General features: G+C 61.2%; 1 protein-coding gene across 5 annotated transcripts; it reads left to right on the top strand.

Moving 5' to 3' along the window:
* Positions 1 to 833: 833 nt before the first annotated feature.
* Positions 834 to 26,396, top strand: RASA4B (RAS p21 protein activator 4B). 5 transcript variants are annotated; one of them, XM_047779784.1, is made up of 22 exons: positions 837 to 1,097; positions 5,921 to 5,977; positions 7,564 to 7,677; positions 8,186 to 8,247; positions 9,379 to 9,508; positions 11,621 to 11,702; positions 12,312 to 12,443; positions 12,647 to 12,741; positions 14,542 to 14,659; positions 14,912 to 15,062; positions 15,715 to 15,779; positions 16,293 to 16,405; positions 16,649 to 16,841; positions 17,007 to 17,144; positions 17,759 to 17,903; positions 18,100 to 18,269; positions 20,208 to 20,345; positions 21,671 to 21,806; positions 23,391 to 23,511; positions 25,597 to 25,661; positions 25,778 to 25,937; positions 26,148 to 26,396. In XM_047779784.1, exons 1-21 carry the CDS (start codon positions 1,033 to 1,035, stop codon positions 25,897 to 25,899), a joined length of 2,412 nt encoding a protein of 803 aa, XP_047635740.1. In that variant the 5' UTR covers positions 837 to 1,032; the 3' UTR covers positions 25,900 to 25,937; positions 26,148 to 26,396. The 5 variants fall into 5 exon arrangements, with proteins under 5 accessions (XP_047635741.1, XP_047635740.1, XP_047635739.1 ...); XM_047779783.1 differs by having other exon boundaries at positions 25,778 to 26,396; XM_047779787.1 differs by lacking the exon at positions 837 to 1,097 and adding an exon at positions 1,806 to 1,824 and having other exon boundaries at positions 25,778 to 26,396.
* Positions 26,397 to 26,640: the final 244 nt, after the last annotated feature.

The raw sequence follows: 26,640 nt of genomic DNA, 5'->3' as shown, positions 1-26,640 counted from the left end.
GTTATGCTTGGGGAAATATCTTCCAGGGATGCCAATTGCCTAGGGCCAGTTGCCACTGTGCCAGCCCCAGTACTGTGACCTCTAGATCTGGGAAGTGAAACAATTCTAGAAACTCGGCTTTGGGCGCCGAGACTGGGAGAAGGATCGTGCCCCAGTGGTAAGGCCTGCGGTCGGGCATGGAGTTCTGGGTAGGCCCGGGGCCAGCTGTGTGACCTCCAGCAAGTAATTTCCTCTCTGTGAACCGGAGCCCCTCATCCAGGTTCCCACTCTGGGCATGAAAAAGGCATAAATGAGACAGCTGAGGAAGCTCCCTCCCCCCAGCCGGGATCCCCCAAATAATCTAGGTCTTTCAGACTGGCCCCCACAATCTCTAGATTCTCTCAAACCTCTGGGCTGCCCTTCCTCACCTCCTCTGGGTCCACGCGACTCTTAACACAAATCCTCCTATTGTTTGCACAAAGTTCACCGGATTATTCATTCATTCCATTTACACATTTGCAGGGCCTCCCACGCTTCAGCCTCTGGTGGCCAGGGCTGCCCTCCTCGCATGACCCCGCCTGAGCATCGCTGCCACTTGCCCACGCCTCCCAGCGCACACTCAGGCCCACAGCCAGGCGCTCAGACCACGCCCGCCGCCCACACGGACCCGTGGCGCAGGTCCACGGGCATCCGGCGCCTCCACTCGCCTCAAGGGGCGCCCCACGCCCCTCGACTCCCGCCCGCGCCGGGCCCGCCCCTACACCGCCCCAGGTGCCCAATGAGCGCCGCGGTCCGGGCGGGCCCCGCCCACCATGGGAGCCCCGGACGCCGATTGGTCCGCCCGGACGCAGTGTCCGCGTCCCCCGGCACGTGGGGCGGGGGCGGGGGTGAATGAAGTGGAAGCGATTCCCCCGCCCCCGCGCTTAGCTCCCCCTCTCTGTGGGGCCCGCCCCCCCTCGGCGCCCAGTCCAGCGTCTGCCTGTCCGCCTGCGGCTGGTACTGGACCCTGACGTCTGGCTCCCCTGGGCCAGGACCCTGCGTCGCGGACTCGCGATGGCCAAGCGCAGCTCGCTGTCCATCCGCATCGTGGAGGGGAAGAACCTGCCCGCCAAGGACATGTGAGCCGGGGCTGGGGGCGGGAACCTCAACTTTCCGGGGAGGGACGCTGCCCCTTATCCCTGACCTTTTTGGGGTCCACACGGCCCGCCCGTAAGTAGAGCAACGGCGAGGGTGTGGCGCGTGTGGCTGCAGTAGGAGACTGGCAGGGAAATGGGGGCAGTGAGATTTGCTAAGAGCACCAGACGAGCGTGACAGGCAAGAGCTGGGGACTGAGGAACGAACGGCAGGGATCTGGCAGGAGGCTTAGTAAACCGAGAGGGAGAGAATGGCGGCTCAAGAGGGGAAGGGGCTTTGGTAGGATGGAGCTGGGCGTGGAGGAGGTGGGGAAGGGCAGACGTCTCCGTGCACTACCGGGGGTGTGGCTGGAGGGGGTGGGGGCCGTCCTGGAAACGGGGGGCGGGGTCCTTCCTTGGCAGTTCTGGAATCCTTAGTACCAGGGAGTGTGCACCTGAAATGCCCTGGGGCCCAGGGGTGGTCCTGGGGCTTCCTGCTGTGCATTTGGGAAGGGAGGGGCTGGTCTGAAAAGTGGACCTATAGGTCAGGAGACCAGAATCCCTGCGGGATGGAGTGTCTGGGTACCAGCAGCTGTTGTGCCCTCAAGTTTACCTGAGCCATTGTCTTTAATCCTCACAACCACCTAGCACGGCCCTTCTCACGGTTCCATTTTACAGATGTGGAGACTGAGGCTTGGAGACGTGAACTGCTGGCTCCAAGTGGCAGAGCAAGGTCTTGAGTCTAGGTCTTCTAACAAGCGCTGACATCTAGCCCTTTCCCTCATCCCTGCAGATTTAAGGAGGTTTCCATGGCTCCCTGTCCCACCCTCCTCAGTAGGTGCCAGCGCCGAGCCGCCTGATCCAGTAGCTGGTTCAGTTGCTGGTTCAGTATATTACCAGTTGCTGGGAATATGCCGCCTCAGGCAGCTCCCTGTTCCTGAAGCCTCGGTTTCTCCTATCGTGAACAGAGGTGGAAATCCCTGTCAGATAAGAGTGGTGGAAAGTACAAAGCTTGAGGGGTGCTGGCTGCCTGGAGGAGGGGGCGGGGGAACCCGGAGGCGGCATAGGGTCCAAAGTCTGCTGGGCTACATCCCCGGACTCCTCCGCGGGCTCCCGGATGCGGAGAAGTGGCCTAGGGGAGTGTGGTGCAGGAGGAGGGGCAAGGGCACCTCCCTCAGGAGCACAGTGGCCCTGGTGAGTTTCCCAGCATGCTCGGCGCCGCGAGCAGTTCCAGTTCAAGGCCCCCTGGGCTTGATGAGGCCGGGCTCAGCAGTTGCTATGGCAATGCGTGAGGGAGGGTGCCAGGCGGGCTGGCTCACGGTGGGTTTCCCTGCGTGGGGGAAGTTGCGGCGGGAGCTGGGATCGTGGTCTCTGGGATGGGAAGGCAGATGAGCTCTGAGAAGGGTCTCAGCCTCCAGGCCCAGCCTCTAAGCAGCCCCACGCTGGCATGGGTATCTAGGTCAGCTTGGCCTCCTCTGGCTGCTGGTGGCTGGGAGGAGCAGCCCCTCCGTCTGTCGCCTCCCTCCCCATCCGGGCAGCGCTGGCTCTAGGGCCAGACTCTAGGCTCTCACCAGCTTGGGGCAGTGAAACTGGGTTCTGCCTACCTGAGAGCCATGGTGCCTGGTTCCCTGTCCTGCCTCTGCACAGCCAGGCGACTCGGCCAGGTACCTCCATTCTCAGGGCAAGGGCCATCAAGTTCTGTCATTTCTGCCTCCAGAACGCCTTCCTTGCCCTGCCCTCTTGCCTGCTCACCTCCCCCCACCTGCTTTCCTTTGTCTTTCCCAGGGTGGCTGATGTACACAGCTCTGACCCATCAGCCATCTCTTAAATCCAGCTGTGAACCAGCACCAACCACCTCAGCCCCTCACATCTGGGCTGCTGGCCTTCACTGCCTTGCTTTTGCACATGTGGATCTTCTGCCTTCAAGTACTCCCCTTCAGTGTCCACCGGAAAACTCCTATTCATCCTTCAGAACCCCTTTCAAACTTCCCCTCCTCTCCAGGCTCTCCCTGGTGCCGTTGGGCAGGGTTCTTTGCCCCTGTTCCGTGCCCTCCAGCACTTTGGGTCAGCTAGAGTTAGGACAAAGCCCTTGGTAGCAGTTGCTCCTTCCTAGGCTGCCTGCACCACATGACTGTGAGGGCAGGAACTGTGACTCATTCATCTCGGCATTCTGGGTGCCCTCAGGGACACCTGGTCCACAGTAGGGGAGATTCAGAGGTGTTGAGGTCCTTCTCATGTAATCCTTTTATTAGCCCTATTAGGCAGATAAGCTCCTTTTGTAGATGGGGAAACTGAGGCTCAGATGCAGAAATCTTTTACCAAGGCCACACAGCAGGTAAGGCAAGAAGTCAGGATTCAGATGCACCCTGCTGCTGACAGCCCAAGCATCCTAGCTGGACCCAGGTTGCAAGCTTGCTGTGGGGCTCAGTGGGGATGAAACCTCGCAAATGCCATGCAAAGCATTCGGCTCTGGCATGGCAGCGGTTTGAGATGACAGGAGGCCCTCCCTGAGTGCTGGAGGTGGAGGTAGTGGTGAGCCTGCGCCACTGGGCCTCTTCAGCCCCCAGCCTGTTTCCTGAGCAACATCCCTTCCAGCCAGGGCTTGCACACTCCTGAGCACGGGAAGCTCACCTTCTTCCATGGTGGCCCATCTTGACTGAGACAGTTCTGAGAAGGGGCCAGCATCACATAGTAGCCACCTGCCTGGCTGCCACTTCCATTCATGGCTTTTTGGTCCCCTTAAGGGCACAGGGCACAGCTGTGCTCCCTCTCGCTGACAGCTTCCAGAGCCTGCCCGTCTCTGTCTTGCTTCCTCCCACTGTCTCCCATCCTTGGGTGCCTGGGTCACCCAGGCAGGGGCTGAGTCTCATGGTGACTGGTGACCCACTGGCTCCCACGCCCAGTGGCCCTGGGGATGGGCCCAGGGCTATTTCAGGGTTTGCCCTGGTCCTCCCCCTTCCACAGCCTGGAAACTGCCAAGGCCCTAAATATAGAGGCCCCACAAGGAGCCAGGCTGGGCCAGCAGTGGCAAGTGGATTGGGGAAGGAAGAGTGGGAGAGGGGGCCAGCCCAGGGACCTCATCGGGGCAGAGGGCCCTGGGCAGGGCACACATGCCAACAGCTGGCCAGGCGCCATCATTGGGCCCAGGTCCTTAAATCTGGCCTTAGGCCCTTCTTGACACTGTTCCCTTCCGCCCCTCTGATCCAGCCTCCCAGCTCATGGCTAGCCCTGCACACCAGGTCTGTTCCTGCCCGCAGGCCTTTGCCCATACCAGCGACCCTGCCTGTAGCAGGAGCCCCAGACCTCACTGTTCAGTGGAAATTCATTCATTGAGCTGAGGGTGGGCAGTGCTGGGCTTACAGGGAATAACAGATCGCTGGCCCCCAGGAACCCCCCCCCGGGGGGGGGGGCAGGCCAGGAGGCAGAAGCAGGGCAGAGGACCTGTACTGGGGCACAGCCCACTCTGACCTCTCCTCCTTCCTCTGAGTTCCCTGTTCAAATACATGTGCAGCTGCTGGGCCCTGCCACCCAGCCCAGCTCCAGTGGTGCACAGGGGCCTGCTTCCTTGAGGACCGGAGTCCCTGGCTTAGTGGTGGTGGCATGCGAGCTGGGATGTCCCAAGGGCCCTCAGGACAACAGGGCTCTTGAACCGTGGGGGCGAGGTTATAGGCAGAAAGCGAGGAGTCCGGGGCGGTGCTGACACTCTCAAAACACCTCCCAGGGGCCCGGCCAAGCATCATATCAGGAACCCAGGGCGGCTACCCTGTGAGCTGCCACTCCAGGTCTCACTGTACAGGGAGGAGGGCGTGGGCAACCGAGCCTTGGAAGACATTTCTCATCAGTGTCAGGAGGACCTTTGGAGACGTTTGTCTCCAGTAGCTTCCTCTGAGCGAAGATCCCCTTTTGAGAAGGGAAGCTGGGCTCGGAACTCCCCAATCCCAGCATGCAAAGACACTTCCTTTTCATGGACACCTAGCCTGAAGGACGCTGCTGGAGACAGTCCAGCCCCACTTCTTGCCCAGTACGGGCCCTGGACCTGGCTGGGGCTGCCCTGAACCCCAGGAATCGCCCCCCCCAACAGGGACAAGAAGACTCAAGCCATCCTGGGTTGCCTTCCCCATTCCTTCTTTCTCAGATGACCCGAAGCTTGAGGCTAATGGTTATATACATTCATTCATTCATTCACTCAACAAACACTCATGGGATCCCGGTTTGTGCCAAGACCTGTGAACACAGAAGGGGTCCCCACCCTCAGGTAGCTCCTAGTCAGACAGGGGAGGTAGCTGATGGCGGTGCATGGCTAGCAGTTCTGGGGTTGGGGAGGCAGGCATGGGAAGGCAGGGGAGACCTTACTCCCGGCCTCTGGGACAGGAGAGGCCTTTTCGGGGAGGGGGCTGAGGAGGGGTCCTGGAAGGAGCAGGAAGGCATTCCAGGCAGGAGGAACAGCAGGAACCAAGGCTCAGAGGAGAGCGCCAAGCGCTGTCTTGTGTATTGAGGGTAGGGGGTCTCTCCAGCTCACCCTGGGCTTTTGTGACTCTTGTCTCTGTCCTTCCCGGGTCGGGGCAGCGCGGGACGGCTGGGAGTGGGCCATAAGGAGAGGCATCCTTTCCTGAGCGGGAGAAGCGGTGTGCAGGTGTCGCCTTTCCCGCAGCAGCCCCCTCCCCTCCGGGATCAAGGGTGGGGGCCCACGTGTCACCCTGAGCAGCCTCTGAGCTCCAGCCCAGGACTCCTGCCTGTCTTTTTCCTGGGGTCACTGGGAGCCCCTGGCAGAGGGAGGCGGGGACCCAAGGCGGGCCGCCCTCCAGCCCTGCCCCGCTCCTCTCTTGCAGCACGGGCAGCAGCGACCCTTACTGCATCGTGAAGGTGGACAACGAGCCCATCATCAGGTACCGCCCCCACCCCGCCCCCAAGGGAGGGAGGGGGATGTGGGCGTGGCCGCTCCTGCTCACGCACCTGTGGGCGGGGCAGGGGGAACGTTCCTGGAGACGGCGAGGACTGAGTCCCTGGGGCCGGGTCAGGCCCTGACAACCTGCTAGGAGGTAAGAAAGACCCACTAGTCCTGCTAATGACTCACCTTAGCGCCCATCGAGGGATTCGCTACGTCGGGCTGGGCGCTCAGCCAAGGTCCTCTCTCCTCGACTCTGTTTCTCTTACAACCCTCACAGCCCGCAAAAGGGACAGATGGTGATGATGAGTAGTGACAACAGCTGTCCCTTGGGAAGCGCTGTCTCTGCCAGGCCCTGGGCTCACCCTTTTCCAGCCTGTCTAATACTTACAGTGAGCTCCATACAGTAGCATCGCATCCCATTTGCAGATGGGAAACGGAGGCTCGGAGAGACTAAGTAACTTAGCCCAAGGTCACATATCGAGTAAGTGGCAAAGCCAGACTGGAAACCTAGTCCGGCTGACACCCCCCCCGTCGGTGATCTGATGCGGGGGGGTCCCCCAACTCCCTGAGAGAGCCCCACAGTGGGACCCCCAGAAAGACTGCCCCTCTCCAGTCTGGGGGTTCCCAGCCCGCACCCAGAAGGACCCCTTCCCCTGGACGTCTCTCTCTCTCTCTTTAGGCTTGAGGATTCTGGGCAGGGTTTTTGCTGTCTGGTCCCCTCATTCACCCAGGCCTTTGTCTCAAAGTTCACAGCTTGGCTCTTCTGCCCACCTGAGTGCCCATTGCTGACCACTAGCCAAGGCTGCCCATCTCCCAGTTCCTCCCACCCGCCCTCAGGGACCTTTCTCCAGGTTCTCTCCCGAGCATGGACCCCACGGTGGGGAGAGATGCATGTTGGCTCTGATGGTGTCGCTGACAGGGAAGCCAAGGCCCCAAGAGTTCAAGTGACCTGTCCGAGAAATGGTGGGGCTGACCGTGATTCCCTGAGCCTTCATCTGGGTCCTTGGGGTTTCAGCTTCCCCCATCCAATAGCCTGCTGAGAGCCCTGAGTTGAAGGCTCTGCCCTGGGGATCAGTGTGGGGGGTGGCCGGCGGTGAGTGAGGCTCTGCCCATATAAGACCTCTGTGGGTCAGTCCCTGGACCTTGGCTCCCAGGCTCCCCTGGTAAGACTGTCTGGCCCCAGAGTCAGCTTGGTCATCCCCCTGCCCCACCTTCAGCAAGTCTGTGAGGCATCAGGAGCCAGTTGGAGGCTGAGAGGTCAGGTCCTGGCCCTGCTGCTGTCCTGCTGTGTGACCTCTGGCTAGCTACTGGCAAATCTGGTCTCAGCTTCCCCACTTGGGAAATGGCCTGATAGATGCGACCAGTGCCCCACCCAGGGCAGAGAGAAAGGTCGGGGGGGATTGACTGGGCGTGGAAGGTGGGGTCCAGAACACGGAGCATCATCACACAGCAGCGCAGTTGTTCCAGGGATGGGGCGGCGGGGGTGGGGGAGGGTCCAGGCAAAGGTGCGCTTAAGCCCCAAAGCCCCGCCTTGCCCCACCCAGGGGCCTGCAGGTGGCAGGAGCTGACAGTCCTCTCCTGCAGGACGGCCACTGTGTGGAAGACCCTGTGCCCCTTCTGGGGCGAGGAGTATCAGGTGCACCTACCCCCCACCTTCCACTCGGTGGCCTTCTATGTCATGGACGAGGATGCCCTCAGGTGGGTGGACCCCCCCCTCTTGAGCTGGGGCCCGGACCTGGCCATCTGTCCCTCCCCAGCCCTTTTCACCACTGGGAATGCTGGTCACTTTACGTGCTGTTTATAGCCTGGAGGGAGGAGGAGCGCGGGAGGGCCTCGGAGGGCCAGGGTTTGGCCGTTTGGTGTCTGTGTGTATGGACTCACTGCGTGCCCGCCTTGTCACGCACGCACGTGTGCCCTGGGCTATGTGCACACAAGGGTGTGAGCTAGGAAATGGGTACCCAGAGAGAAGAGCTTGGTATGTTCGTGGGCACGCGTGTCAGTCCACGTGCAAAAACCTATCCCGTGCCCATGAGAGTGTCCAGAATCGAGGGCCAGAGAAGGGTCACGCGTCCTGCTCTGTAGGCCCCTATAAGCGACCAGAGTGTCAGCCCCCCTGCTCCCCACAGGGGCCCTGAACTGGGTGGGAGGAGGGTCCCGGGCGCCACGCAGAGCCCTGCCCAGCTCTGGCTTCCTCTCCACCCTCCAGCCGGGACGACGTTATTGGGAAGGTCTGCCTGACCAGGGACACCCTGGCCTCTCACCCTAAGGGTAAGGTCCCTGGGACAGCACCCGCTCCTGCGTCTCCTCCCCCGGCCTCCCTCCACTCTCCCCGCACTGGCCTGTGCAGCCCCAGCCCATCCTCCACTCTGAGACCCCTTCTCTGGGCTCCTTCAGGCCCCCATGCTCTGGAAGAGCCACTTCTGCCCCCCCCAGGAGGGCTGCGGCCCTCTCCATCCCCTGCACCCCGGCCTCTGGGCCCCGTTCTGCCCCCCTGTGGGGACCGCATCCCCCTCCCCAGGGCAGAGAGGGGCTGCTGGTGGTGGGAACTGCAGGCAGAGGAAGGGGCCTCTTTTATGGACCATTGCTGAGACGTGGGGAGCCCTCCTCCCAGTCTCACTGGCTCTGTACCCCAGGGGTCCCCTCAGCCTGGTCCCAGTGTCCTAAGTCGGAAGGGTCTGCCCAGAGCTGGGCTAGCCTGGAGAGCCCCTGATGGCTCTGGGGATGCTGGCGATGTTTGGAGGGGTCAGCCCTGCCCCAGGCTCGCCGTGTGACCTGCAGCAGGTGCTGCCTCCCCTGGGCTGAGTCCCCATCTGCCAGTGAAGGTCCAGACCAGGAGCTCTTAGATGCCTCAGGCTGGCCTGAGCTCTGGCACTCGCAAGGAGCCACCCCGGCAAACACCTGCTCCTGTCTGTGAGGCCTGGGGGGTGGGGGACTCTGCTGACTCACGGAGCCTCTTGGCCCCTGCCAGGCCAGAAGCCTCTCCTGCCTGTGACCCCAGCCGGCCCCTCGGGGTCCAGGGACCCCTGTGATGCCATTCCCTTGTCACTTCCCCGCCTGGGCTTAGGTCCTCCCTGAGCGAGGGTCACTCTCCCCGTGTTTTCACATGGGGAAACTGAGGCAGAGGGACCGGTCCCAGCAGGGCTCAGGGGCAGGGCCACCACGTGCAGTTTGACACAGTAGTGAAGGATCCAGGGGGTCCTGGACTTGGACTTCAATCCAGGCTTGTTTGGCTGCCGCTGTTCAGCTTCTGAACCCCAGTTTCCCCATCCGTCCCTGGGCACGGCGGCCCCTGCCTCAGGGGAGCGTGAGGGGATTCCGAGCGGGTTGTAGAGGGGCCCATGGTGTCTGGTGGGACCAGGGGTGAAGGGCCAGGCCCCTGGCTAAGCCACGGCCCCTCAGGTTTCAGCGGGTGGGCGCATCTGATGGAGGTCGACCCGGACGAGGAGGTGCAGGGCGAGATCCACCTGCGGCTGGAGGTGGTGTCGGGGACCCGGGGCTGCCGGCTGCGCTGCTCGGTGCTGGAGGCCAGGTGAGCCGTGGGAGCCGGGCAGCCGGGCAGTGGGGCCCCTGGACACTAGAGCAACCCACTGTGGATGCCGGGCCCCCTCTCCCTCTTCCTTCCAGGAGAGCAGGCTCTGGGGTGTCACAGGGAGCCTGGCGCCAGACGAGGCTGCGGAAGGAGGCGGGAGGGGGTTGGGGAGGTGTCTCCAATCTGATGGTGTTTCCCAGGTGACCCCACGCAGGAGGGTGTGTTTCTTAGGGGAATGGATGACGTTCTAATGCTGGATATCTAGGCGCCCTAGAGCAGTGGGGGTAACGGATGCAGGGGACCCTGAACCCTGATCATACACCCCCAGGGCCGGGACTGGGTTTCCCTTGAGTTTAATTTCAATATGAACTGGTCCTCCATGGGGTGGGGCGGTGGTGAAAGGATTTGCTGAAAACCTCCAGATGGGGGGATTCCCGTTGTGGCTCAGCAGGTTACAAACCCGACTAGTATCCATGAGGAGGCAGGTTCGATCCCTGGCCTTGCTCAGTGGGTTAAGGATCTAGCGTTGCCATGAGCTGTGGTGTAGGTCGCAGACTTGGCTGGGATCTGGTGTTGCTGTGGCTGTGGTGTAGGCTGGCAGCTGCAGCTCCAATTCGACCCCTAGTCTGGGAACTTCCATATGCCCACAGGTGTGGACCTAAAAAACCAAAAAAAAAAAAAAGAAGAAGGAAGGAAAGAAAAGAAAACCTCCTGATGGGAGGGGTGGGGTTCTCCCCAGGAGGGAGTGTGACATGGATGGGAAGGTGAGCCTGTCACCTGGGACAGGGACCCACCCCCCAACCCCCACCAGGGTATTTTTAGCTGCATGCTCCACTCCCTTCTGGGGCTGAGTGTGAGTCACACACTCCATGAGAAGCGCCTTCCTTTCTGGCTCCTGCCCACCTCTACCAGGTCCTTGCCTGCCTCTGGGGAGGGGTTGGCCCCCCCGGCCTCGGTCTGCCACCCAGGAGCCAGCTGGCACCCGTGGAGGATGAGCTGTGGCGTGGCTGGCCGCTCTGGAAGGAAGCTCTCCCTCCTGAAAATGAGGCCTGTGGCTCCCCGGGGTTTATTTTCTGTCCCAGGGCTGGACGTGAAGAGGCAGAGCCGGAGGGGAAGGGGGTGAACTTGGGCAGAGTTGGTCACGCCCTCACGCTCTGTCATCCTCACGCGCCATCCTTCCCCTGCCCACCCACCGCCTCCTTCCGCAGCCTCGCCTGGCGCCAGGCTCCCTGTGACGCCCGCGCTCACACATGTGCACACACGCTCCCCAGCCCGCCGGGGACTCGGGGCCTGGCCAGCCTGGCCTCTTCGCAAGTGCCTGGGCTGGGCCGCAGTGACGAGCCCTCTGTTTGGCGTGTGAGGGTGCGTCCCCCACTGTCCTCGGCTCCGACCCCCACGAGGAGCTGCCTTTGTTGCAGAGGCAGAAGGAACATTTTCTCCTCATGTTTCTGGGCAGATTTTCAAGGCCACGCTCTGGAATTTTATTAGGCAGTTCCGAGGAGGAAAGAAAAGCGGTCATGGGAGGCATTAAATGGAAAAAACAGAAGAGAGCAGAAAATACTATTTACAGGGAATGGAAGTGGGGTGGGCTCCGTGGTTCTAACACAGACAGTTCGGAGCTGGGGGCACCGTGACCTTCGAAAAGGACCGTCTATGAAGAGCGGGCGGGATGATGGTCGGGGCTGCTCGCCGAGGCCCCCCTCAAGGAGGGGCTGGCTGGTGTGGGGACAGACCTTCGGGAAGAGGGTATCCTCTCCTCTGAACTGATGAGGAAGCCGAGCTGGGCGAGACGGCCCTTGCCCTGGGAACAGAGGGCGGTGGGGGGAGGGGTGCCCATGGCCTTGCCCCCCCACCTGCCAGAGGAGGTGCGGCAGCTGCCAAGGCACCAGGAGCCACGGAGGACCCTTCGCCTGGTGAGGGTCCACGGGGGCACCCACAGGGTGAACATGGTGGAAATCAGGGCCCAGAAACAGGAGAAGCACCGCCCACACCACACAGTGTGCCGTGGCCAGGGTGAGCCAGGCCTCCCCAGCCTGGTGTGGTCACCCCGCGGTGGTGGGGTGATAGCCCCAGCGAGGCTTGGTGACAAGCGGATGCTCTGCTCCTTCCCAGGGACCTCGCGCCCAAGGACCGGAACGGTGCCTCTGACCCCTTTGTCCGTGTGCGCTACAAGGGCCGGACGCACGAGACCTCGGTGAGGAGGCTGGGGGCCGCGGCAGGTAGGGAGGCTCTGGCGGGGCCGTCGCCGCCTCCCTCTTTCGCCATCCCCTGGGAGGTCAGGCTGGACCTGCAGTTTCAGGGAGGAGGCTCCGAAAAGCGGGGCGCCACTGGAGGGTACATAGTGAGTCCCCGCCCTTCCGGTGCCAACTGCTGCGGCTTTGGCCGCCGTTCACTCCTGGTGTGGATGCGCCGAGACAGCCTGCCTGGGGCTCATCCCCAAATTCCACAGCCACCCACGCTGCTTTTCTCTCCGCTGGGAAACAGCCAGGTGGGGACTCCGCTTTGGCCTGGAGGGCGTCGAGACCTGGGTTCTCAGCGCTACCTGCTCCCATTTTGCTGTGTGGCCTTGGATGAGGGCTTCACCTTCTCTGGGCCTCAGTTTCCCCACTTGACACATGAGTAGGGGTTTGGAAAGGAAATTTTTACCTCTGCTCTTTAGGGGCCTCTGTCTGGACCCAGGAGGGGAAGCAGCATCGGGGCCCCTGCGGGGAAACCCAGGGAGGTGTGTGGGTGGCTCTGCCCGCGGCTGAGCCTGGGGAGCCCCTTGGAGTCAACCCTGCCCCCACCCACCCTTTCTGGGCAGATCGTGAAAAAGTCCTGCTACCCACGCTGGAACGAGACATTTGAGTTCGAGCTGGAGGAGGGGGCCGCGGAGGCACTGTGCGTGGAGGCCTGGGACTGGGACCTTGTCAGCCGCAACGACTTTCTGGGCAAAGTGAGCACCCGCCCCTTCGGGCCGAGCCTGCCCAGCCTCCATGCCAGCCGTCCCCTCCCACAGAGGGGCGCCTGGGAGGCCAGCCACGGGTGCTCAGGGACCCTCGGAAGAGAGCCCCCCTCCAGAAAACAGTAGTTGCCAAGGAAGAGACCTGATGATCCCGGCCCCAGCGGGCCACCCCCATGCCTCTGCCCCGCCCCCAGGTGGTGGTCAACGTCCAGAGACTGCGCGCGGCCCAGCAGGAGGAGGGCTGGTTCCGGCTGCAGCCCGACCAGTCCAAGAGTCGCCAGCGGGAAGAGTGAGTGCCTGGGCCTTGGAGGCAGGGCTGGCGGGCTCTGGGCCCCGGGGAGGCTGGGGCTTGGCTCTGGCAGGCAGGCAGGTGTGCTGGCCAGGGGTGGGTGATGCAGCCCCAGGTTTCTCCTGGCCCTGGCCAGCGGGCCGGCGTCCTTCTCCATCTGGCTGCATCCGGCCTCTTCCCCCCCTCACAGTCCTGGACTCAGCCCTGTCCGCACAATGCAGTGCAGGCCTCCTGCTTCCGCCTTCTGGCAAATTCTAGAAAAAGCCTTCAGACCCTTTTCCTTTACTTAAGGGTTTCTCTGCAGACCTCAGATCAGAGTTCAGGTCCCCAGATTGAGTCAGTGTCCCTGAGCCATGGCTCTGACTCTTCCCCCAGTTTTCTGGGGGAGGGTTGCCAGATAAAATACAGGAAGTTTGGTAAAACTGAATTTCAAGTAAATGATGAATAATTTTTTAGTGTTATGTCCATGCTATATTTGAGACAAACATATTAAAATTTTTTTTTTGCTATTTCTTGGGCCGCCCCTGCGGCATGTGGGTTTCCCAGGCTAGGGGTCGAATCGGAGCCATAGCCACTGGCCTACGCCAGAGCCACAGCAACGCGGGATCCGAGCCACGTCTGCAACCTACACCACAGCTCATGGCAACGCCGGATCGGTAACCCACTGAGCAAGGGCAGGGACCGAACCCGCAACCTCACGGTTCCTAGTCAGATTCATTAACCACTGTGCCACGACGGGAACTCCTTAAAAATATTTAATTTGAGTTCCCATTGTGGCTCAGCGGGTAATGAACCTGACTAGCATTCCTGAGGATGCAGGTTCAATCCCTGGCCTCACTCAGTGGGTTAAGGATCTCGCATTGTCGTGAGCTGCGGTGTAGGTTGCAGATGCGGCTCAGATCTGGCTTTGCTGTGACTGTGGTACAGCTGTAGCTCTGATTCGACCCTAGCCTGGGAACTTCCATATGCCTCAGATGAGGCCCTAAAAAGAAAAAAAAAATCATGTAACTGAGTATTTCATATTTTTAATTTAGTAAATCTGGCAGCCCTAACAAGGAAGCCCTCTGGCCTCTTTGCCCACCACCCAGCCCGGAAATGGAGGACCCGCAGTGTCCCCACCTCAGCCGGGTCAGCTCTGGCTCTTTGCTGGGGCGCACACGTCCCCATCCCCGCCCTCAGCAGAGCGGGGGCAGGGCGGACCATTGTGTCCAGCTCCAAGGTGGTTCCAGGGACCCAGCCCCAGCGATCTCAACCAGCTTCTACTGTGTGTGAGGCCACGGGTTGCTTAGCGAGCCGAGCTGTGCTGGGCACGGGGGCCTTAGAGACCCTAAAGCCTCAGGCAGCAGCCTCCCCAGGAGGAATCAGAGCAGGGGAGCCTGGAAGTTGGGTCTCGCGTGCAGGTTGCTGAGCCTGTTGGAGCCTCAGGTCCCCCTGGCAGATCGTCCTGAGGTTTGGGGATTTGTTCCCATTTGAAACACAGACCTGCAGGCACTGTTGCCAGAGACTCAGGCCTGGGGGGCCCGACACGCACACATGGGTGAAGCTTGGGGTCCACGGGAGTCTAGAGGTGGCAGGGAGCCAAGCCTTGAAGGCAGATGAAGCTCCCTGAGGATGGAGGTCAGAAGGGCTTTCCAAACAGAGAGAACAGCTCGGGCAGAGGACAGGAGGGGAGGCGGTGCAGGAAACCGAGGGGAGAGTGTGCGTGGAGAGACCCGCAGGGAGGACAGAGCCAGTGGGAATGGGGCGCGGCCCCGGGTGGCCTGGGTCCATGGTGGAGAGGTCACAGGCCGCCCATTCCAGGGGCAACCTGGGCTCCTTGCAGCTGGAGGTGCGGCTTCGGGACGAGACGGTGCTGCCCTCCGGCTGCTACCAGCCCCTGGTGCAGCTGCTGTGCCGTGAGGTGAAGCTGGGCACCCAGGTGAGGGGGCCCCTGGGGGAAAGTGGGTGGGTCCAGGGACAGCATGTGTGTCCTCCCTATCCTTCTAAACCCACTCTGAAGAGCAAAACTCTGCGTTGTCAGGGCGGTGAGGAACCAGCCAGTGCCCAGGGCCCCTCCGTCCCTTGGGAAAGCGCCCCGCACCCCATCCACCCCCATGGTCCTCTGCGGAGTGAAGGGTTGGGGTTCGCTTGTGCATCCTGCAGCCCTGCTTCTCCTTGTTCCCTCCTGCAGGGCCCAGGGCAGCTGATCCCACTCATAGAGGAGACGACAAGCACAGAGTGTCGCCAGGATGTGGCAAGCACGCTGCTCAGGCTCTTCCTGGGGCAGGGTCTGGCCAAGGACTTCCTGGACCTGCTCTTTCAGCTGGAGCTGGGCCGCACCAGTGAGGCCTGGGAAGAAGTGACTTGTGGAGGGCTTGGTGGGGCGGGAAGCCAGGAGCCAACGACTCCAGGGAGGCTGGAGGGGAGAAATCCTGACATCCTCCTATAGGAGGCTCATGGGTCCAGTCAGGAGGAAGAAGGGTCTGGAGTTCTCTTGTGGTACAGGGATTGGGGATCCGGCGTTGTCGCTGCTGTGCCTTGGGTTTGATCCCTGGCCTGGGATGAACTTCCATGTGCCACAGCTGTGGCCAAAAAGAAGGAGGGAGGGAGTTCCTGTTGTGGCACAGTGGAAACAAACCCAACTAGTATCCATGAGGACGCAGGTTCGATCCTGGCCTCGCTCAGTGGGTCAGAGGATCTGGTGTTGCTGTGGCTGTGGCTGTGGCTGTGGTGTAGGCTGGGAGCTACAGCTCTGATTGGACCCCTAGCCTGGGAACTTCCAAGTGCCCTGAAAAGACAAAAGTGGGGGGGGGGGAGTAGGGTCCAAAGCAAAGGAAAGAGCAAGAGGCAGCAGTGGGGCACTCGGTGGGGAGGTGCTGGGAGGCTCATTACTCAGTGACCCGCGTAGCACTCCCAGCCCCAGGGTCCTCTGTGCTCCTCTCCAAAGCCTTGTCCCTTTCCCCACCTCATACCCACTGGAACCTCTACTTGTAGGTGAGGCCAACACCTTGTTCCGGAGCAATTCTCTGGCCTCCAAGTCCATGGAGTCTTTTCTGAAGGTGAGGTTGCATGGTGTATTGTCTGAGTCTTATTTTTATTTAATTTATTTTATTTTTAAATGTGTTGGCCATGCCTGTGGCATGTGGAAGTTCCTAGGCCAGGGATCAAGCCCGCGCCACAGCTGTAACCAGAGTCATAGCAGTGACAATGCCAGATCCTTAACACGCCAAGCCACAAGGGCACTCCAGCACACTGTCTTTGGTTATAGATAAGAAGACAGAGGTTCAGAGAGGCCAAGAGACAGAGTTGCAACTTAAACTTGCATCTTCTGTCTTCTGTCTAGGGCCGTTGAAGGCTTACAAATTTCTTTTTCTTTCTTTCATTCATTCATTCATTCATTCATTCCCGTGGCAGCAGTTTGTTGAGCCACCCTCTCCTTGTGTGCCTGGCTCCATCCTGGGTGGTTGCAGCATGCAGATGGTGCACGGGGGTGGCTGGGAGGCCAGCTGCTAGGAGATGGCGGGCAGCTGGAGCTGAGAGACGGGACCAATGCGGCTCGCGGTGGCCCCCAGGTGGCTGGGATGCGGTATCTGCACGGCGTCCTGGGCCCCATCATTGACAGGGTATTTGAGGAGAAGAAGTACGTGGAACTGGATCCCAGCAAAGTAGAGGTCAAGGATGTAGGGTGAGGCCGGGGGTGACCCCTGAGGGCGCCGAGGGTGGGGGAGGTCAGGCCCTTTCTGCACGCGTAAGTTTATGGCTTTCTGCTGGGTCTGCCTTTCATTTGTTCTCCCCACCTGTGCGTTGTCTCTGTGTCCCTGTCTCGGCTGAGGTCTTTCTACTCCTGTGTCTCTGGGGCCCCTGCCCGAGTCGTGAGTGCAGGCGCTGACCTCGATCTTTCTGCGGGTCGGTTCTTGGACTCATTCAGGTGCTCGGGGCTGCACCGCCCGCAGACGGAGGCTGAGGTGCTGGAGCAGAGCGCGCAGACGTTGCGCGCCCACCTGGGGGCGCTGCTGAGCGCGCTGAGTCGCTCGGTTCGCTCCTGCCCGGCTGTGGTCCGCGCCACCTTCCGCCAGCTCTTCCGGCGCGTGCGCGAGCGCTTCCCCAGCGCCCAGGACGAGGTGCGCCCCCTGCCGGTGGGGCTGGGCAGAGGCGAGGAAGGGCTCGATGGTTAGAAGGGCTGGGCGGGAGCGGAGCGAGGTCATGGGGAGCGGGGAGGACAGCGCCAAAGGGAAGCGGGCTCTCAGAGCCCAGGCTCAGCCCCCTACTGCCCCATGCGCTTCCAGAACGTGCCCTTCATCGCTGTCACCAGCTTCCTGTGCCTGCGCTTCATCTCTCCTGCCATCATGGCGCCCAAGCTCTTCCACCTGCGCGAGCGGCACGCGGACGCCCGCACCAGCCGCACCCTGCTCCTGCTGGCCAAGGTCTGGGATTGTGGACACTGGCGGGATGCCCAGCTGGGTCTAGAACAGGGGTTTCTGCCTGGACTGCAGCGCGTTCCTCACTGGCTCCAGGAAAGCCTGTGGCAGGCCACGGACACTCTCACGTGGCACTGCCGTCCAGTTGACAAAGCTTTCTCACGGTCACCCAGTCTCCTGAGTAAGGGAGCAGAAGGAGGTGGCCCGAGGCCGCACAGCCTGTCAGGGTGAATTGGGGCTTTCTAACCCCCAGATGTGCTTACTCCCAGGCTGCCCCTGTCTGCCTGGCACCCGGCTCGGGCCGGGTACCCACTGGAGCAGAATCTGTTTAGTCTGCAGAATCCGGACACGACCCGCCTGTAGGACTTAGCCTGCAGAGGAAAGTTAATGGGCTGGGCGCAAGTGCTCTCGGCTACAAGTCCCTGAAAGGCCTCCTTTAGCCCCTGATTCTCAGTGAAGAGAAGAGTGGGTCGGTGATTAGAGCCTGGGTCGCCTCTGCCACCTTTTCTACAGGAGAACAGCACAGACTGAGCGTTGGGGGCTTGGGGTGGGGGGCGGTGAGCTGCAGTGGCCGGGCCTCTGACCCAGCAGAGCCTGGCGGTAACTGCTGATACCTCCAGGCCGTCCAGAACGTGGGCAACATGGACACGCCGGCTTCCAGGGCGAAAGAGGCTTGGATGGAACCGCTGCAGCCCACAGTGCGCCAGGGCGTGGCCCAGCTAAAGGACTTCATCGCCAAGCTGGTGGACATCCAGGAGAAAGAGGGTGAGCGCTTCCCGGTGTAGCCCCGCCCACAGCCGCCGAATCACACGGGCCCCGCCCCCTGCTCCGCGGCTCCTCCCACCTTCTAGAGAAGCCTCTAGAAGCTTCACCCCACAGCCCGCTGTTGAAGTTGGCCCCGGCCCCGCCCTCTCCATCCCCCCCGCGGGGCTCACCTGTGCCCCCCTTCCCTGGCCGGCAGAGCTGGACCTGCAGCGATCCCTGAGCTTGCAGGCACCGCCAGTGAAAGAGGGGCCGCTCTTCATCCACAGGACCAAGGGCAAGGGCCCTCTTATGTCCTCCTCCTTCAAGAAGCTCCACTTCTCCCTCACCACGGAGGCCCTCAGCTTTGCCAAGACACCCAGCTCCAAGGTGGGTAAGGAAGGAGGAGGGCCGCGAGAGGTCCCTGGAGGCCCCTCTCAGTTCCTTGGAGCCCATCCCAGGGTCCGCCGGGGTTAGAGGGAAAAACAGGCGGGTGCAGGCTTTTGGGGTCAGCCACGAGGTCACTTGAGACCAATGAGAAAGAAGTGCCACTGCCCAGGGGGCCTGGGGCAGGCAGCAGCTGCAGTGTCCAGCCCTGGCGTCGTGGTCAGGGGCATGAGTGAGGAGGGGCACTGAGGGGGCGCTTCTGGAGATCAGGGGAGCCGAGAGCGGCTGAGAAGCATCCTGGGTACCAGCCCCGTGTGCGCCTGGGGAAGGGCTTCAACTTCTTTGAGCCTCGGAATCTTGGTCTATAAATTGGAGGCCACAGTCCGTCCTTAGCAGGTTGTTGATGATTAGTTGAGATGATTTTTCTAAGTGGCCAGAGCAGGGCCTGGCACAGAGCAGGATCTAGGCTGCTGGTATTAGCAAAGACACCGCGTCCCCTGAGCTGGCCTCTCGTGAGCACTTTTCTCCCCAAAAGAGCTGAGCACATACTTCCTGAATGGACCCGTTGCCCCAGAGCTGGGCCATCCTGACGCCTCGTCAGCCAGGATCTGGGGGATGGTCTCCAGGGACACCCAACCAGCTCTGTGCACTTTGGGGTGGGGACAGAGGGGGTGAAGGAGGTCAGGTGACTCCTCGGCCCAGGCCTCCCGCGTTCCAGCTTCTTTCATTCTGGGCAGTTGGCCGATCCTCAGGTCCCCTGGACAAAGCCTGGCTACCTGGTGGGCCTCCCTCATCCTGCTCTGGGCCACTTTCTGTTCCTTGGCAGGGAGTTCTGTCCTCCTGTGTGCACATCCGTGAGTCCCCCTGTGCTGCAGCCCCCCATTTCTGCCTCCTCTCCATCAGACACACCCCAGCACCAGCAGCGCATGCCCCGAGCTGTCTCTTCAGTCCTTTGGGAAGCCCCAGCCCAGGACAGTTCAGACATGTGTCCCCAGGGCTCCCCTCCAGCTTTCCCCACTCCTCCCAGGAGATGGCACTGCCCCTCTCTGCTTGTTCCTGAGGCCAGCAGGGGTGGCAGGCTTGGGTGCCAGGCTGGGGAGTGTGGGTGTTACCTGAGGGCTACAGGGACCAGCCATTCCAGTGATGAAGGGCCCTGGTGAGTTCTGGCCAGAGAGCGTTCAAGAAGCAAGAACAGGAGTTCCCTTTGTGGCGCAGTCGAAACAAATCCAATTAGGAACCATGAGGTTGCAGGTTCAATCCCTGGCCTTGCTCAGCGGGTTAAAGACCCAGCGTTGCTGTGAGCTGTGGTGTGGGTTGAAGACGTGGCTCGGATCTGGCGTTGCTGTGGCTGTGGTGTAGGCCTGCGTCTACAGCTCTGATTGGACCTTTAGCCTGGGAACCTCCATATGCCGCAGGTGTGGCCCTAGAAAAGACAGGAAAAAAAAAGGGGGGGGGGCAAGAATAGGGTCTGGGTGCCGGTAGCATGGATTCAGCTTTAGCACGTTGGGGGCCTTTCAGGGACCTGGGTGTTTTAGATCCAGAGTGCCTCTTTGCCCCATTTCCTGAAGTTCGATGGTGGCAGGAGTTGGGGAGGAGCCAGGAGGTGGGATGTGACTTTTCCAGGCTGGGAGAATAAAGGCGAGTCAGGAAATTGAGGGCAAAGGGGCAGGGCCTGGTCCACAACAGGCAGTGCTTCCAAACACGTTCCAGAACTCAGACCTCCTGGGACTGCTGGGAGCCCCGAGAGGCCGGGCGCTTGGCCACCAGCTGTCTGTGCTCTGTCCCAGCTGAGGTCACTCTCGGAGCCAGCTCCTGGGAGCACAGGCACTCTGGATCCCCTCCGTCAACCCCCGGTGCTGCTGAAGGGGAGACTGAGGCCCCGAGAGGGGAAGTGGGGTGACCCCGGCCAGGACCGTGAGCCTTCCTTCTTGTCCCGCTCAGAAAAGCACCCTCATCAAGCTCTCCAGCATCCGGGCAGTGGAAAAGGTGGAGGAGAAGAGTTTTGGCAGCTCCCACGTCCTGCAGGTCCTCTACACGGACGACTCGGGCCGGCTGCAGACCGCCTACCTGCAGGGCAAGGTGGGGGCCGTGCGGGGTGCTGCGGGAATGGCCTGGGGGGGCTGGAGGGAGGATGGAGCGAGTCACCCACCCCCTTGCTGCCCTCCACCCCCACCCCTGTCAGGCACAGCAGGGGTGTGAGGTCTGGTATGAGTATGGCCTGGGTGTCCCCTGGGGTCTGAGTGGCCGGGAGGCCCTGCCTTGGCACCCACATGTAGGTCTGGGTGGGGTCCAGTGTGTGGACAGGTGCGTCCCCCTGGCTGGAAGCTTCACATCGTCTGTTTGCTGGCAACCGTATTTCTGAGCATGTGAGTTGGTGCCCGTGTGTGAGTGGGTATGTGCACATAATAACCCCACGTCTGTGCCAGTGTGTGGCCCTCGGTGCCTGCTCTCAGACTCCCTTCTCATGTCTCCACGTCTTAGCCCGTTCACTCACTTGTTCGTTCATCTAGAAACTACTTATGGAGCACCCGCTGGGTTTCAGGCGCCATCCTAAGGGGTGGGGGTGCAAGGGCGGACAAAACAGACTCTTTGATCTCATAGAGTTTCTACCCCGGGGAAGAAGATGGAGCCATAAATAAGTATTTAAAGTGTCAAATGGGGAGTTTGTGTTGTGGCTCAGTGGGTTAAGAACCCGACATAGTGTCTGTGATGATGCAGGTTCGATCCCTGGCCTCACTCAGTGGGTTAAGGATCCGGCATTGCCGTGAGCTGTGGTGTAGGTCGCGGCCTTGGTTCAGATCCTCAGTGGGTTAAAGATCTGGCACTGCTGTGGCTGTGGCACAGGCCAGCAGGTGCAGCTCCAATTCCACCCCTGGCCTAGAAACTTCCATATGCCTCAGGTGCAGCTGTAAAAAAAAAAAAAAAGTCCGTGGGAACCAGTGGAGACCGGGAGAGAGAGGGAAGGGACAAAAGGGTGTAGCATTTGAGCTGAGGGTCTTCTCTTGTTCCCCAGAGTGGCTGTCCTGGACACAGGGTAGGACGTTACAGACCCATTCCAGAGGCCCCACCTCTGGGGATTCCCTGTTAGGTCAGAGTCTAGAGTCACAGGGAAGAAATGGTGACAGCAGGGCCACCACATATGGTCAGCAGGTTGTGGACTGCCCAAGGGCGTGGCCACGAGGGCATTGGCAGCTGAAATCCAGTCCACGCTCTGCTCACCAAGCCGTGTGCCCAGGCATGTGGGCTGCATCCGTCCAGGGAAAGGGCAGCCTTTCCTTCTCCACCCAAAGCTGTCGAGCAGGGAGCGGGGACTGAGTCGTCCTGAGCAGCCTGGCCTATCTAAGGACGGAGGGCTTCCTGGAAGGGGCGACCTCTCATCAGTGCCCACCCCCCATGCCCTGCAGTGTGTAAACGAGCTGAACCAGTGGCTGTCTGCCCTGCGCAAGGTCAGCATCCACAACACCGGCCTGCTGGGCTCCTACCACCCTGGCATCTTCCGTGGAGACAAGTGGAGCTGCTGCCACCAGAGGGACAAGACAGGTGGGATGGAGGCCCAGGCCCCAGGGTGCCACATCCACCCCCGACAGGCCTCAGGCCCCTGGCTGCATGGGGGGCCCTGGAGCCCTGCCTCGCCGACCTGGCTGGGAGTCCCCTTCGGGCACTAACCCGAGGCCAGCCAGGCCCCGAGGGTGCTCTGGGCAGAAAGGGCCCCATGATCAGGTGGTTTGGGAAATGGCACTTGGTGGTGTGATGCGTGCGGGTACCTCAGAGGCCCTGGAGGAGGCCTGAACATGGATCTGAATCCCATGTCCCGTGCCATTTAGCCTAGCACTTCCCGGACGCCTTTGACAGGGAGCCCTTACCAGCCCAGGGACCGAGAACCAGTCTTCCTGAACACCTGTCAGGGATTCCTTGCTGAGAGGGTTGAAGAGGGCCCCTGGGTCCACACCCTCCCACACTGGCAGCCCAAGACTGGAGCTGTGAGGTAGGGGGACCCTGGGCCTTGGGCACTGGACAGATGGCAGAGAGGAGTGTCTTCTAGAACTTTCGGTGGTGATGGAAGGGGTATGTACTGGAGTTCCCATTGTATCTCAGTGGTAACAAACCCGACTAGTATCCATGAGGATGTGGGTTTGGTCTTTGGCCTCGCTCAGTGGGTTAAAGGCCCGCTGTGGCTGTGGCTGTGGCTGTGGTTGTAGGCTGGCAGCTGAGGACCTTTAAAAAAAAATAGAAAAGAAGGGGTGTGTACTGTGCCGTCTGGTACTGCGAATGTGCCCGCCGCAGAAGTGGCTGTTGAGCATTTGTGATGTGGCTAGTGCAGCTGAGGAGCCGAGTTGAGGATTCATTTTAATTTGAAATAGTTTTAACAGAAATACTCTCCTGTGTCTAGTTAGGCTTCCTTCTTGGACAGCACAGTTCTAGAACATTCAAGATTTTTCTTCCTTTATCCCTATCTGCTTTACAAAATTTTTGCTCTCCAGCCACAGAGGAGACCCAGCACGTGGAGCCCCCGGCCCCCAGCCCAGGCCAAGCCTTGATCCCCGGACCCAGCATGGTTGAGGCCCTCAGAAGCTGACCCTCCTGCTCCAGCCCAGCCCTGGATCTGAGGTTGAGCAGCGGCAGCTTGTTGCAAGGGTGTCCCTGGCTGGTTGGCCTGACCCGCGGTCTCTGGCTGTAACCTCGTGGCAATAACTCTCGTCCCTCGTGCACTGGGGCTTCCCAGGCACCACGAGGCAGGGCCCAGTCATCCCATTTTGTGGAGGAGGAAACAGGTTTGGTGAGGGCAGATGCTTCTGCCAGCACGTGGCAGGTCCAGCTCATTTCCAGGCAGGCAACCTTCCAGAAAGGTCCAGCTCCCTAAGTTTTATTCTGCACAGCTCCTATGCCCTGCACTCCTGTAGGCCACAGCTCAAGAGCTGAACCCAAGCTGAGGGGCTGCCCCCTGGGAGCGTGGGGCACCACAGGCAGGCCCTGGGTCAGGCTTCCCAGGCTGTGCCTGGAGCCCAGCCCCCCCAGTCCATCCCTCACCGCCTCCAGGCCTCAGTGTCCCCATCTGCGTTCCAGGAGGTTGGACGAGAGCACTCTCAGTGCTTGCCTGCAGCTCTGCCCTCTCTCTGCCCCCAGATCTGGGCTGCGATAAGACACGGCCCCGGGTGACCCTGCAGGAGTGGAATGACCCTCTGGACCACGACCTGGAGGCCCAGCTCATCTACCGGCACCTGCTGGGTGTGGAGGCCGAGCTACGGTACGCACCGGGAGGGGGCCGGAGCCGGGATTTGGGCTCGGGGCTCCTCCATGGTGGCTGGTCTCTTCCCTTCTAATCAGGCCCCGCGCCTTCCTGCCTTTGGCGGTCACAGCTGGGAGGGCGCATCTGCAGCACGAGGCTGGTTCTCGTTAGGAGGAAGGTCCCCAGGGCTGTGGAAGCCCAGCGTCCGGGCTGCTCCTGGCCCCAGGCTGACCCAGCCCCTTCCTCCGTGCAGCCTGCCCGTGGTGCCTGCAGAGCACCAGGGCTGCCCTCGGCCAACTGGCTGAATTCAGTGGTTCTCAGTCCTGGCTCCAGCTTAGAAAATACAGGATGCTTTTAAGAAGCAACTTTACAAAACAGGATGCCTGGCCCAAGCCCACTGACTCAGAACCTCTAGGGATGGAGTCCTGAATGGGGATGTTATCAAGCAATGCATCGCTTCCTAAGAGCCCTGCTTCCCGGAGCCTGCTGGAACGCAGGCGTTCCCCCCCTGCCCGCCACAGCCTGCCCCCAGGGCCTGCAGGGGTGCCAGGCATCCTTCCTGTTCCTCGCCCGCTCTCCCGGGTTTATCACCTCCTCGGAGCCCTCCACAGCTCATGCCGTCAGGAGCTCAGTCACCAGCGCGGCCTCCAGGTCACGCTGCAGCCGCCTTCTTTCTGATGGTGTGGCCCTGTCCCTGGTTCCCTCTCCACCCTACTCTGGGCCCCTATGCTTAGTGACTTTGTCCTTCACCCAAGGGACAAAGCCGTCACCTTGTCTGCTCTGCCCCGAGACCTACATTTCTCTGCCTCTGAGACTTTTGCACCCGCCTGGAGCCCCCTTCACTTGCTTGGCCACACTCTAGACTGGCCCTTCCTCCTCCTCTTCAGGCTCTGTTTTAGTTTCACTTCACGTATAAGCTCATTTACTATCAGTGATCACAGAACCAGGTAAGTACTCTTATCACGCCTCAAAGCACAAGGCAGCAGAGCCAAGATTCGAACCCAAGCCACCTTGGGTCTGGGTGAGACTGGTGGCCAGGGTCCTGACGAGCACAGCCTGCCTTCAGGGCCTCCCCAGCTGTAGAGCCACTGGGCCAGCCCCCTCCCATCCAGCCCACTGGCCCCCCGCCACTCAGCACCCCTAGACCTTCTGCTCCACCAGGACCTCCAGCCACTGGTCCCCCACTGTTAGTTCCCTGTGGCTCTAACAAATGACCATACACTTGATTTGTCCTGTTACAGTAAGTGCTGACTGAGCAGATGAACTGCAGGGTAAGGGACTAGACGAGCCCACAGGGCCTAGGAGGCATCGAGGAGGAGGCGTGTGTTAGACGCAGCAGAGGGACGCCTGTCCCACAGCAGAGCAGGGAGATGAGCAGAGGGCCGAGCCAGTAGAATTCCTGTGTAAGGAACTGCAGGCTCAGGCCGCTCACGCTCCCTCTGTGCACCTGCACGGAGGATGGTACCTGAGGGTGAATCTCGATTAGGAGCCGTGCTTGAAATGGTACTGTCTTGGAGTCCCTGATGTGGCATGGCAGGATCAGCAGTGTCTTGGGAGCAGTGGGACGCAGCTTCAGTCCCCAGCCCAGCACAGTGGGTTAAGGATCCGATGATGCCGCAGCTGCAGCTACAGCTTAGGTCGCACCTACAGCTCGCTTCTATAGACCTGGAAACCCCTGTAGGCTGAGGGCAGCCTAAAAAGAAAAAAAAAGAAGAAGAAATGCCACTCTCTCAGTCCCATGAGGAATCTCATGGCCAGCTAACCTTAGGCAACTTTCCGGCCCCAGCGGGCTCTCTCCCCCAGGGCGCACCCGAACAGAAGCCATGCAGTTCAAGCTCAGTTTCCAAAGCTTGGTGCCTTCCATTGACCGCCCCCCCCCCCGCACGCCTTGTAGGAGTAGGGGGTGGGGGGACCCAAGGAGGCGGCTGGAAGAGGGGCAGCAGGAGGTGACCAGGGGCTGAGACCTGGCCGAATTTCTTCCTGCGCTTTGAAAGAGTCGGCCCTCTGCTCCCAGGAGCCTCCCAGCTCAGGAAGCACACCCTGGGTCCCCCAGCCTTCTAGGCAAGGGCCCCAGGAGCCCTCACATCCCGTCTGACCCCACAGGGAGAAGCACCGGCAGCTGCTGGCGGGGCCAGGAGCAGGTCCTGTGCCCACGGGCCCTGGCGAAGGTAGGTGCCTCTCACCTGAGCCCCATCAGGGGTGCTGCAGGGGGAGCCCCTCCTAGGGGCCCCTGATCTCTAGCTCAGCCCTGCCTGCTCTGCCCCCATCCTGCATCTGCCTCCAGCCCCCCAAGACCCACTGGCCCAGCTGCTCCAGGTGCTGCAGGATCTCAAGGAGGCCCATAGATCCAGTCCAGCAGGCTCACCGTCCTCGGAGCCCAGTCACCTCCTGGAGCTGCAGACGTGAGGCTGACCTACGCCCCCACCGCTGCCAAGCCCCGCCAGGTGCTGGGAGACCCCCGTGCACACCCTGCTTTTCACCTCAGTCCCTCTTGCAGTGCAGGGCTTGGGTCTGTGCTGGGCCGGGGGACCAGGGGGCCCAGAAGTCCAGAGCTGACATGACTCTGGCCCGTTGTTGCCCACCTGGCATCCCCGAGGGACTTCAGGAGCACCTGCTCCTCTCTGAGGCCTGGCTGCTCCCTGCCACCCCTGCAGCCCAGACTCTCCAGGGACCCTCCTCTCCTGCCCAGGGCAGACCCAGCTGGAACCCACTCCTAGGGTGGTCCACACCCAGTGGACCCAGAGAGGCACGAGGGAACGTGGGGCCCAGGAGACCAGGCCTCCAGCTCAGCACCCCCTTTGCTCCCGGCCACAACCCCACCCGCTCTCCTCACGGCCTCGTCTGTGCCCCCGGGGAGAGCATCGTGGTGCTGTATTGCCAACAATAAACCTGCTGGGACTGCGGAGGCTCGGGGGTGTCGTGATGGGGGTCAGATGCTGGTGGGGGTGGCCGAGGACTGGGCCCTCCAGCATAGCCTCTGCTCCCCCTGACCCAGGGAGCTCCTCTCTCCTCCCACCTGCTGTCCTGGCCACACCTTGGTGCATCCCCCAGAGGCTGCAGAGTCTGATCTGTCCCTCCCTGCAGCCCCCCAGACTTTTTCTCCAAGTGTCCTGAAGACTGCACGCGGGGGCAGGTTCAGAATCTCTA

Source organism: Phacochoerus africanus, chromosome 5 (assembly GCF_016906955.1).
Source record: "Phacochoerus africanus isolate WHEZ1 chromosome 5, ROS_Pafr_v1, whole genome shotgun sequence".
Taxonomy (NCBI): domain Eukaryota; kingdom Metazoa; phylum Chordata; class Mammalia; order Artiodactyla; family Suidae; genus Phacochoerus; species Phacochoerus africanus.
This window is presented reverse-complemented; position numbering and strand designations above follow the sequence as displayed.

Bases quoted from the DNA above. Each gene is read 5' to 3' on its own strand.
- RASA4B (XM_047779784.1), top strand. From the start codon at position 1,033: ATGGCCAAGCGCAGCTCGCTGTCCATCCGCATCGTGGAGGGGAAGAAC. The intron at 17,904-18,099 runs GTGAGCGCTTCC...CCTGGCCGGCAG, and splicing joins GGACATCCAGGAGAAAGAGG to AGCTGGACCTGCAGCGATCC. The intron at 23,512-25,596 runs GTACGCACCGGG...CTGACCCCACAG, and splicing joins GGTGTGGAGGCCGAGCTACG to GGAGAAGCACCGGCAGCTGC.